General features: G+C 44.0%; 1 protein-coding gene across 1 annotated transcript; it reads left to right on the forward strand.

The window, feature by feature from the left end:
* The first annotated feature begins 877 nt into the window (after positions 1 to 877).
* Positions 878 to 12448, forward strand: LOC147437880 (RNA-binding KH domain-containing protein). The gene is made up of 2 exons (XM_086487308.1): positions 878 to 1220; positions 11768 to 12448. Exons 1-2 carry the CDS (start codon positions 909 to 911, stop codon positions 12188 to 12190), a joined length of 735 nt encoding a protein of 244 aa, XP_086343434.1. The 5' UTR covers positions 878 to 908; the 3' UTR covers positions 12191 to 12448.
* The last annotated feature ends 220 nt before the right edge of the window (positions 12449 to 12668 follow it).

A 12668-nucleotide genomic window follows, 5' to 3' on the forward strand; every position in this document is an offset into this window, starting at 1 on the left:
ATGTATGTGCGAGAGAAGGAGGTGTAGAGAGACAATAAAGAGAGGTTCCACACTTTTTATTGTAGAGACCTCACAATAGTTAGAAGTTTCACACCAGCATACGATACGTTGTTCTTCCCTCTAAGAGCCAAACTAAGCAACACAAAAGTAAGCATTGATGTGGAGCCTTCCCTAGATTCTCAGTACTTAATGACAGAAGGAGAATCTAGGATCCACAAAAGGATCTTGAGCAAGACAAAGAAACATAGATGTAGTGGTGATGATAGACATGATAGCAAATTTGAATGCAATAGTCCACACAAGGGTAGAAGTTGCAAAAGAGACGACAAGAGAAATTGTAGTAGACATTATCGACACAACAATGTAGATTGGAGTAGACATGATCAACATGAGCTTGAAGATATGAAAGTCGAAGAGGCTACGATAGAGAGGATGAATATCAAAGGGATTTTAGCTATATGACCCCTCTGTGGATGTTGAATCGGGTCGTGTAGATGAGAGACTCTTAGGTGGTGTCCAATGAGGGCCATGAAGACACGTCGAGCTCAAAGCCAACTCGAGTTGGGTCCACTCAAGTCCCAACTAGGTTAGAGGTATCCTAAAACTACTAGCTATGGTGGGCAATGTTGGTCCATACACAACTTCACAAGCAAAGTTTCGACCGTCTCTCTTTATATAGACACAAAAAGTCTTTTGACTTACCTTTTCCATGGGTCTTTTCATTTTCTAAACTCACCCTTCACTTATGCACTTAAGATGTTTTGAAAGGATTTTTAATTCATTTTGTTTTTGACTTGCATATACATACTTCATCAACAAATTTCTATACCATAAACAAGGCACGAATAAATAGTCTTTGTCGACAACTAAGCGTATGCACCACCGTCGATTCCTGCCAGGAGGGTTTTATGGTAGAACGGCCAGACCTAGCGCGCGGACGCATTCTTTTCAATAAACAGAGCACTGGGATGTCTTCAGTCCCAATGGCGTTGCACAAAGAAGCAGAGGACGGAGGGACGGAGCCCATGATCGTCGGAGGTGATGATGAGCTGAAACCTAGGTTTCAGCCCCTTACAACCAGTGAGATGAATGGTGGGCGTGTGCAGTTTCGCAAAGTTCTTGTGCCTCCTCACCGCTACACGCCTCTCAAGCAGCACTGGATGGAAATCTATACACCTGTATTCGAGCAAATGAAGATTGACATTCGTATGAATCTCAAGGTTTGCCACTTTCCCCACCATGATGCACGTGCGAGAGAGAGAGAGAGAGAGAGAGAGAGAGAGAGAGAGAGAGAGAGAGATCTCCCTGACTGTTCCAAGAGTCCTCCTAGAGAAGAGAGATTAAGCGTGCACTGCTTTCACTTTGGATTACCAAAGTGGGTAGGGCCTGAGGTCTTTTTTTCGTTGGAAGTGTAGAAGAGTTTTTTCTTATCAATGTCTCATAGATAAAGAGTTCCGGAATCAACACCCCATGATTTTGGTACCTTACAGATTGAAGCTAACTTGGTATTCCAATTGGTGATGGATTGTCGTGCTTCAATTGAGCATGCTATGGAGGATTTTGGTATGCTCGCTAGCGGGGGTTGGTCTCTTGTTTATTTTGTGCTGGGCCTTGATGTGTGCGGGAGTTTTGCGCTACCTATTGTCAAGCAAGAGTTGATGAGGGGAGACTAGGTTGACTTATAAGTTCTTTTTTTGAGCGGGCTTGCTAGGCAAGACACAAGTGCCAGAGTTTTGAGGGTCATCTCTTGGGTTTATGTCCAAATATAGGGAGTGAGGGCTTCTTTGTGGCTATGCCCGCACAATGCTAGCCTCTCTTGATCTGGTCTTGTTCATGTTCCTTTAATTGTGTCTAGTTGGACTCAATGTGGTCCGTTGCGGCGTCGCTACAGCGTTAGGCACCCAGTTGATACCCAAGGACTGTTCATATTCTACATTTTTGGCTCATAGGTCGTTCTTGGGAGAGGGGGGCTGGCATGCATCCTCCCTCCCTTTCATTTTCATTCATCTTAGTGTCATTTTATTGGCTCTCTCTCTCTCTCTCTCTCTCTCTCTCTCCCATCAACTAGTATCATCTAAAACCATGGAGCTGATGAGGGACAAAAGAGAGGTAACAATTGATGACAAAGAGGATAGATGAGAAGCATTTGGCATCACCAAGGGATCTAAGGAAATCAAGAGGAAGAACCATGAGGAGCACTAAAATGGAGCTTCTAAAGAGGTTTCGACCATTATAGAAGACAATCCACTTCATAATGGTGGATACTGAAAAAAAAGCTGGGAAACTCCAAGAAGACAGTAGACGAAACTTTGGGGCCCGTCACAAGAGATCCATCATGAGAAAACTTGATAGAGAGAGTAGAGCTCCAATCGAAGTGCACTGCAACACCTCACCATGCAACAAAGTCAAGGAATCTAAAGAGGATAGATGAGAAGCATTTGGCATCACCAAGGGAGCTAAGGAAATCAAGAGGAAGAACCATGAGGAGCACTAAAGTGGAGCTTCTAAGGAGGTTTTGACCATTATAGAAGACAATCCACTTCATACCGGTGGATACTGAAAAAAAAAGCTGGGAAACTAACTCCAAGAAGACAGTAGACAAAACTTTGGGGCCCGTGGGCCGTCACAAGAGATCTATCATGAGAAAACTTGATAGAGAGAGTAGAGCTCCAATCGAAGTGCACCGCAACGCCCCACCATGCAACAAAGTCAAGGAATCTAAAGACCAATAAAGACAAAATAAAATCGAGAAATCAAATGAGAAAGAAGGCCTTATAGACAAGACTAGCTTCGCCCCGTGCCACCCCCAAATGTGCGCGCACACACTCAAAAGCAAGCTTGAGAGTATAGAACCAAAAATAGTGCTCTCATAACCCACGCTACGCTCATTGACAGACACCCCTCAACATCAGGAAGATACATTTTGAGAAAACCAAATCCAAAATAAAATATAGGAAGAATAAAAAACAAAAAGCAAAGGAATTTAGGAAAACGAAGAAGATAAAGAAAAAAGGAAGCAAGCACCAAAGAAAAAGCTGGCAAAGATACGATGGCAGCGACGGTGGCACAATTGAGGACACCGACAAATTTGCCATAGGAATTGACGTCATTGATAGTGAGTGGAGTTGTGGCGTTGCTATGTCGGCGGCAAAAAGCTTCAAATACTGTAGCCAATAGCGGCAGCAAAGGCGAAGAGAATGCCAATGAACCATTTGCTCTCTCTCTCTCTCTCTCTGAGATGGTAGATGCTACGAAAGAGCTGAGAGGTAGCAATGGTGGTGAGTACAGAAGCACACATGCTTGACAGCGCTGACAAGAGCTCTGACCGGATGGACTATTGGCCCAACCATGGTACTGACGTGCTTTGAAGAGGCAAGCAACAATGTCGAAGACTGTAGGTGATAGGTAGGCGGCAGGGATCCAGCAACGCGCACGAACGATGGAAAGGGTCGTCGTGATGGGCAAGAGTGGTTGTGAGGGGAAGGGGAACGATGTTGTCACGATTGGAAGGGTCATCGTCTCTCTCTCTCTCTCTCTCTCTCTCTCTCCACCTTCCCATTGTCCATCACACACTTTGACATGCGTTCAAAGCATACGTGGTGTGAATGCTTTGGAGCTCGAGGGGCCATTTTTAGCCTTCAACAAGGCAACGTAATGTGGGTACATTTTTGTTGAGAGACGAGCCTCCTCATTGTAATTCTGTATCTAAAGGGGTCGATGTAAATCTACTTTAAATTTGTCGCGAAGAGTATCCCAGTATTTACTTTTTTCATCCTGGAAGGAGAAGAGATGGTGTCACAATTGTGACTCGTTACACTCTTCTTGATTCATTACAGATGCAGATGCGAAGTGTGACTAACCCAGGAGGACTCCTGTTCTCGAACGGTCACACCCCTTCACCCAAAAGACATACCTCTTCGCCAAAAGCCACACTCCTTCGACGACTGGTCACACCGACTCATCGTACGACTGCGACTCTTCACCCAATGGTTGCAGCTCTTCGCCGAAAGGATGTGTCTTTTCGCCTAAAGTCATGTCTCTTCACAAAGAGACATGCCTCTTCACTGATGACTATTCAATTCCTATAAAAGGAACCCTTGTATCACACTTTCAATAAATCAAACACAGAGTCTTCTAAGTCTTGTTCTAAGTTCAGTTTCAGTTTCTTAAGTCTTAATCATGAGTTTAAGTACTTAATTAAGGATTAGCGACTAGAATCCTTACAGTGGTATCATAGCAAATTTTTCCCGGGACCCGAAGGTTGTGAGCCTCTCACCCTCGCCGCTACTCTCCCCCTTCCCGGAGTTGTATGGAAGCAGAAGAAAGATGGCCAGGACCCATGTCAGCATGAGGTAATTTTTTCTCAAACACATACATAAAGATAAGCAGAAGATGGCAGAAAGAGTGGATGTTGTGGCATACCGGTTGCACTCCTAGAGTAAGTCTCTCCAGCAGTAGGTGACTCTTCGCGTGGACGACTTGTTCTGCCCCCTTGCGCATCTGACGCGAGCCAGTGCATCCAGGCCGCCCCTTCACCTGGCAACTCACACACGGCAACCCACGTTGGCAAGCGCTGGCTGTTTTCGTTGGAGGCAGCAGCGTTCAATTTATTGCTGAAGCAACGCAGCGTTTCACTTATTAACCAGCGCTGGATTTAAAAATGCAAGGCCCCTTTTAATTAAAAGGGTTTTTGGCCGGCTGCCCAACCTCACTTTTAAGTGGGCACCCTTGGGCACCCCTTTGGGGAATAATTAAATAAAAACAAAAGGCCAACGGCTGCCAGCATAATGACAAACCAACGCCAGCAAGAAAGAAATCCATCGCTGTTAATTCCCAGCGCCACCAATTTTGGCCATCGCCAGACGCGCACGCGGGCTTGTTCAGAGTCATGGAAGACGATGCCCTCGACGTTTCCGTCAATTTTCTCTCGTACATAGACGAGGTGCCCGAAGAAATATTGCCAGAAAATCCTCCTCCGGCTCCCGAAGTGATAATTATACCAGATACCCCCGAAGCAGAACCCGTACTCGAACCGGAACCCGCATTCGAACCGGAAGTAATTCTCATTTCGGATTCCCCATCTCCAGTTCCAGTTCCAGAGGAAAGACAGGTTCCCGACTTCATTCCGGCACCCGAGCCTGCTCTTGTACTTGCATTACAGCCAGCAGTGTTGCCACAAAATTACCTGGTTTATGTCACTCATCGGCATGCCTCGTGCTCATAGGGCTGGGTGGTGTGGCATATCATAGTTACGTGCGAGCCTCTTCATTTGCCGCACTACGAGCACATACTGAGCCGGTACCCCGACTTGGCCTATTCTCTGACGGAGTGTCGCATGGATTCAGTAAATGACATCATTTCTGAGCAGCCTTTAGTTCGGGTTCACAGCGAGTTACAGCTTCCGGACTACACGCCTTTGACGCCAGACGACACACCTCCTATCGACAAGGTGGAAGATATCGAGGATTCGGATCTTGGACCAGACTTCTTAGAGGAGTGGGACGTAGCATTAGCAGCAGCTTCACCCTTTTACGGCAACCACACCTCTCCAGCTTCTCCGAGATATTCCCTCTGAGCCGTTAGAATGTCAGAGACAGGCAGTGCTACACCAGACGATCCGATAGCCATCCTCAGAGAACAGATGTCCGTCCTCCAAGAGGCCCTCTCCACCGGTCTTGCATCGATGACTGTACGATTGGATGTTCTGCAGGCCTTTTCTTCTTCGAGGACGCAGCCAGCTACCCATTCAGTTTCTTCGGTAGCAGAGTCAATTCTTGAGCAAGTCGACGCTTCGGAACCAGAGGTAGACAATCCTGAATTGAAATATCTTTTTAAGATAATAAACACATCACAAAAAAAGAAGATAGATGCAAAGTTGCCCGAGCCATACAACGGTCGTCGCGATAAGCGCGTGCTGGACCATTGGCTTTTCAAAATGGAGGTTTACTTTTCAAATATTGATCTCATTGAAAGCAAGAAAGTTGCTTTGGCTAGCTCTCTACTAAATGATACTACATTCCTTTGGTGGCGTCGCCGCATCAAAGATGGAAAAATCACCGCTACTTGGGACAAATTCCGGCGCGTTCTTTGCAAGGCTTTTGAGCCTGCAAATGCCAATTTCCATGCCCGGTCTTCTCTCTGCCGCCTGAGCCAAACTGGTTCCTTGGCCGCGTAAATCTCAGAGTTTCAGAAATTAACTCTTGAGATAGAGACTCTCAGTCCTTCCGACAAACTCCACAGTTTTGTTGACGGACTTGAGCCTTCCCTACGAGATGATGTCCATAAATTTAACCCTGCCACACTGGATGCTGCAATCGCTTATGTTGAGCGTCTTGGTGACAATCGGCGCCCACTCAGAAGTTTCCTTTCTGGTGATCGAGTTTCCAATTCTGCAAGCTCTTCACAACGTAATTACCAAGGACATGGTGGTCAGAATCAGCGTTCTTTCTCAGGAGCTCACTCTTTGAGACAATACTCTGCTGGACAAACTTCTTTTCGATCCCAATCTTCTAGACAAGCAGCCACTTCCAAAGCCTCCTCTTCGGTAAATAATCAGAACCGACGAAACAATCGTCCCAATCATAGAAGGAATGGTCTTCGTGATTTTCGGTCGAATACGTCCTCTGGACAGCAATCCCCTTCATCAGCTCCTTCAACCTCCAACTCCAACCGTACAGGATTATGTACAATTTGTCATGGAGATCACAGGTGGTATGAATGCCCCAAGAAGCCAAATCCTTCAAATCCTCGCCAGAATTCTCACATGGAGACCACAATTTCAGAACCTATCCACAGCCTACCTCCTGTCCCGGACAAAGGCAAACAAGCAACACGTTGTGTTCGAGTTTCCAAGGTTGTAAGTGCCTTAATGATGAATGCTCGGAATCATGTCATTGCTCCAGTGGATCTTTCGAATCAGGTTCTCAGCCTCCTTGGCTTTGTTGGCAAGCAGCCAATCAATGTTCTTGTGGATAGTGGGTGTTCTACTAGTTTCGTCAGCACATCTTTGATTACTAAATTGCGCCTTGAAACTCAACCTAGTGAGGCAGCTTACCAAGTAGAACTTGCTGATGGTTCCTCCCTCGAGTGCAACAAAAGGATTGAAAAGCTGGATTTTTAGATACAAGATTACCAAGATCAGCTTGGTTTTTCAGTTATGCCCTTGTCACATTACGACTTGATCCTTGGCCAATCTTGGTTATTTCAGTATGATCCATTAATCAGTTTCAGAGATCACTCAATTCGGCTCTTTCACAAGCAACTGGAAATAGAGCTTCGTGGTCTTTTCAGTGCCAAACCCATTATATTGGTTTCTGCTTTACAAGTCAAACGGCTGGTTCGAAAACATGATTGTGCTACTGCCTTAATCATGTTAAGAGATGTTAAACCCGGTGCAGAAGAAGCAGAAGTTAAATCCTCCTCAAATATTGCCTATTTGCAACAACCCTTCTTTCAACCACATTTGGACTTGTTTCCTGACGAGCTACCAACAACTTTGCCTCCTCGGCGTCTCGTGGATCATCCCATTGATTTGATCCCTAGCCAACCTCCACCAATTCGAGCCCCTTATCGAGTTTCATACTCAGAGTCTCAAGAGATACAGCGGCAGCTAGAAGATTTGTTGGATAAAGGTCATATTCGCCCAAGCAAAAGTCCCTTTGGAGCTCCTGTTCTGTTGGTCAAAAAGAAAGATGGATCTATGCGTCTTTGCATCGACTATCGTGCTTTGAATAAGTTAGACGATCGAAAACAAGTTTCCCTTGCCTCGCATTGACGAGTTATTTGATCAGTTACTGGGAGCAAAGATCTACTCCAAAATTGATCTAAAATCAGGGTATCACCAAATTCGCATTCGCATTGGTGATGAGTACAAGACAACTTTTCGCACAAAGTATGGTCACTAAGAATTTCTGGTATTACCATTTGGGTTAACCAATGCCCCGGCCTCTTTCATGACGTTGATGAACGAAATATTCGGACCATACTTGGACAAGTTTGTGATCGTGTATTTGGATGACATTTTAGTTTTCAGTCGAACGATGGTTGATCACAAGGAACATTTGAAGCTTGTCTTCCAAGTTTTGCGAACCAATGTGCTATACATCAATAAGAAGAAAAGTGATTTCTTCAAGAATCATGTGGAATATCTTGGTCACATTATTTCTGCCAGTGGCGTTGCAGTCGATCCCAAGAAAATACAGGTCATAGTGGATTGGTCTTTACCACTCACCATCTCAGATGTGCGCTCCTTTTTGGGACTTGCAAACTTCTATCATACCAAGGTCCACAAATTCTCCGACATTGCAGCTCCTTTGACTGAGCTTACCAAGCAGGATAAACTTCAATGGACCGAAGAAGCAGAACAGTCGTTCAAAGCTCTTAAACATGCCTTGACGACAACTCCAGTTTTGGCTATTGCAGATCCTACTCAACCTTTTCAGGTCATGACCGATGCGTCAGATCGTGCTTCTGGAGGTGTTCTTATGCAGAATGAGCGTGTCATTGCTTTTGACACCCGCAAATTTTCAGCCATACAAATGAGATACCCAATTTATGACAAGGAATTTTTAGCCATTGTTCATGCTTACCGCACTTGGAAACACTATCTTCTTGGCGCAGATTCCATGGTGCAGACAGATCATCAATCATTGACATACATTTTTACTCAACCTGTGATGAATCCTCGTCAAGGACGATGGGTTGAGTTCTTGGCAAATTTTCATATGATTATTCAATACGTGCCAGGCCTTTCAAATGCAGTTGCAGATGCCTTAAGCCGCCTTCCTCGAGCCATCAACTTTGCCATTTCCGGTGTGCAGATGGAAATACCTGCTTGTTTCAAGCATGAGTATTTGACAGATCAAGATTTTGGGGATGCATTTCAAGCTCTTAAATCCTCTACTCCGACTCCTGCAGAGATGAATATGTTTGCAGCTTACACCATTGTCAATGACTTGCTGTATTACATTGATCGCATTTGTGTCCCACACAATACATCATTGCGGAAAATTTTGATCCAAGAACATCATGAAGTTCCTTTTGCTGCTTATCCAGGCATCAACAAGACATACAGATTGTTATCTGCAACATATTTTTGGCCACAAATGCAACAAGATGTTATCAAGTTTGTCAAAGCTTGTTATTCCTATCAAACAATGAAGGCTTCTCGACAACTTCCTCAAGGGTTACTTCATCCTTTGCCCGTACCTGAAGAAAGATGGGAAAGTGTCAGCATGGATTTTATCACTACATTGCCTCGTTCTCAAAAAGGCAATGCACAGATTCTCGTAGTGGTGGATCGGTTTTCAAAGATGGCACACTTTATTCCTTGCAAGAAAGCTGCCTCGGTACCAGACATTGCGCAATTGTTTGTGCAACACATTTTCAGATTACATGGATTACCAAAGTCTATTGTTTCAGACAGAGATCCAAAATTCACAGGGCATTTTTGGACATCCCTTTTCAAATCCCTTGGTACAAATTTGTTATTCAGCTCAGCATGCCATCCTCAAACTGATGGACAGACAGAAAGAGTGAATCAAATTTTGGAAGAAATGCTTCGACATTACATACAAATTCGATTGGGATCATGGGAAGAGTATTTGCCACTTGTAGAGTTCGCATACAATAACTCTATCCATTCAGTAACTGGCATGACTCCATTCCAAGCAGCTTATGGGCATACTCCTCTTATGGCGACAAACTTTGTTCTTCAACACAGAGTAGCTCTAGCAAATCAGTTGGTTCAAGAAATGCAAGATGTACTTATTCAAGTACGTGACAAGTTGGTTCATGTCCAACAAAAGTACCAGAAACAAGCCAAAAAGCATCGACGACATGCAGATTTCCAAGAGGGAGATTTGGTTTTATTATATATAGCGCCTCATCGCTACAAAACTGTGAAATTTGTCTTTCCAAAGTTGCGCCCTCGCTTCTACGGACCTTTCAAAATAATCAAGAAGTACTCAGTTGTCAGTTACAAGTTGGAACTTCCACTCTCATGGGGAAAACTTCATCCAACTTTCCACATTTCTTGGCTCAAACAATACATACAAGGAGATTCGCCAATTCGAGACTTATCTTCTTATGTGCTAGAAATTGAAGATGAACACATAATTCTTGTTCCAGAAAAGATTCTTGATGTTAGACAAAAAGAAACAAGATGAATGATCACAACAGAATTTCTTGTCAAGTGGATGGATCTTGATGAGTCAGACTCAACTTGGCAGACGGATGAAGATATGTAGCAGTACCCAAACCTCCTTCAAGAATTCTTTGAAAAGCGGAAGACTTTCATCTGAACACGGGGTTTTAATGTAAATGGGAGGGAATGTCACGATTGTGACTTGTTACACTCTTCTTGATTCATTACAGATGCAGATGCGAAGTGTGACTAACCCAGAAGGACTCTTGTTCTCGAATGGTCACACCCCTTCGCCCAAAAGACATACCTCTTCGCCAAAAGCCACACTCCTTCGACGACTGGTCACACCCCTTCACCGTACGGATGCGACTCTTCACCCAATGGTTGCAGCTCTTCGCCGAAAGGATGTGTCTTTTCGCCTAAAGTCATGTCTCTTCACAAAGAGACATGCCTCTTCACTGATGACTATTCAATTCCTATAAAAGGAACCCTTGAATCACACTTTCAATAAATCAAACACAGAGTCTTAGATAATACGCATATAGCCTATAATATGCATATAGCATACAAAACAAACACAACTCTTTGTTACATCTTGATCCAACCTTTAGCCGTAGTTAACAAGAACGGAAAATCGGAGTGGGAAACGGGGAACGGAAAGAGGCATGAATTACCATTCCTTGTTATATATACTCCCTTACTCCTTATGTTTATGATGGTATTTAGCAAAAAGCTTTTTGGGACATTAGGCCTCTTTGAGGTTTGTGATGTGACCAAGAGTTCAAAAGGTTACCCTGAGAAACATACAGAACCAGGCCGGAATAAGCTCAAAATTGACTGACTACTCTTTGACCCCGTTTCAAATCTTTTACCGCTTGAAAGATGAAATCAAGATTTTTTCACGGCATACAAGAGTCCATGAGTGTATGGCATACACTATCACAGTCAGGGCTGGCAAGTCCGATCATGTTTGGTTAGTCCTGTCCGACATTAGTTAGGGCTAGACTGGGATAAAAAAAGTGATGTACGTTTGGTGTTCCGTTCGGTCAAAAAAAAAACTGTATGTTTTGCTTAGACTTAGTTGCTTTGAACTTCTAAGAGTACACATGTGACATATATAAGGGTTCAAGCGAAATCTATCTTTTGCCCCAAAAGACACCAAAATGGCCTAAAAACTCTTCCCCCAAAACTGTGTTGGAGGAACTGGACAAGACTACAGGATGGAAGATCCCGTCTGTTGGACTCAGATAACTCTGATGATTCACAGTCATATGACTGCACAACCGTGAGACAGACTGTAAATCGTGTTTAACTTCATGAAGACTCAATTTTATGATAGGAAGCATTATTATACAATGGTGTATGGTTGAGCAGTAACATGCTGAGACTGCCCTGCACCTCTCCACACAGAACTTTGTGTTGATGCATGTTCATGTATGCGTGTCTGTTTGTGTGTGTGTGTGTGGGGGGGGGGATATATTGGTACCCTAGTGCACACCCCCTATTAGGCACTGACGACTTTAGTGGGGGTGTCGGTCATTAGTTAATACGAAAATTTGTGTTTTAGATGCCACTATTGTTTTACATTATTTGATTGTGCTCTTGTGTCTTGTGTTGTGGCAGTCTCGAAAAGTGGAGCTGAAAACACGAAGAGACACTCCAGATACAGGCGCCCTTCAGAAATGTGCAGATTTTGTGCATGCTTTCATGCTTGGTTTTGATGTGGTGGATGCCGTTGCATTGTTGCGGCTGGATGATTTATACATTGAGTCCTTTGAAATCAAGGATGTGAAGACTTTGAAAGGCGAGCACTTGTCTCGAGCCATTGGAAGACTGTCTGGTAAAGGGGGCAAGACAAAGTTTGCTATTGAGAACTCTACAAAGACGCGAATCATTATAGCAGATGCCCGTATACACATTTTGGGTTCCTTTTCGAATATCAGAGTTGCTAGAGATGCCCTATGCAGCCTTATCTTGGGTTCTCCAGCTGGAAAAGTGTACTCTAAATTGAGAACTGTGGCTAGCAGACTGGCCGAGAAATTTTGAAGGTTTTGCATTGTCATTTTGAGCCGTAGTGGCTGCAATGGTTGTTATTTCAATGATTTTTTTAAAGCCATTGGGTTACAGGCTGTTTGGAGAAAATGAATAGAAAATTAGCTCGGATCGAATCGACTTCAAGGGAGTCTGTTGTGGTACTGACAACAGCAGTATGGTTAAAGAAGCCTGTAACAACCGTTGCCCCCTTACCTTCACAAAGGTGTTCTATGTTATCCAAAACAGAGTAGGCTGGTTTTGTTTGGGGTATGTAAGTGTGAGCTGAGAGATGGCAGGTTGAAGCCCCCGTTTAAATTTCCTTGCTGATTTCGTGCTCTTGATCCTTGCTAGTCAATAAGAGGATAGCAGTGAACCTCAATTTGTCTGAGAAACGCTACAATGACACGAGTAGTATTACTTTTGAATCCTCTTATGATGATGGCCTCCCTCATCCATCGTTTAAAGTCGATTCTGATGTATCATGATTTCT

The sequence above is a fragment of the Adiantum capillus-veneris genome, chromosome 17 (assembly GCF_014529385.1).
Source record: "Adiantum capillus-veneris isolate H3 chromosome 17, ASM1452938v2, whole genome shotgun sequence".
NCBI lineage: Eukaryota > Viridiplantae > Streptophyta > Polypodiopsida > Polypodiales > Pteridaceae > Adiantum > Adiantum capillus-veneris.

Coding starts and splice junctions, on each gene's coding strand:
- LOC147437880 (XM_086487308.1), top strand. CDS start 909: ATGGTAGAACGGCCAGACCTAGCGCGCGGACGCATTCTTTTCAATAAA. Junction 1,221..11,767: donor ACATTCGTATGAATCTCAAG/GTTTGCCACTTT, acceptor GTGTTGTGGCAG/TCTCGAAAAGTGGAGCTGAA.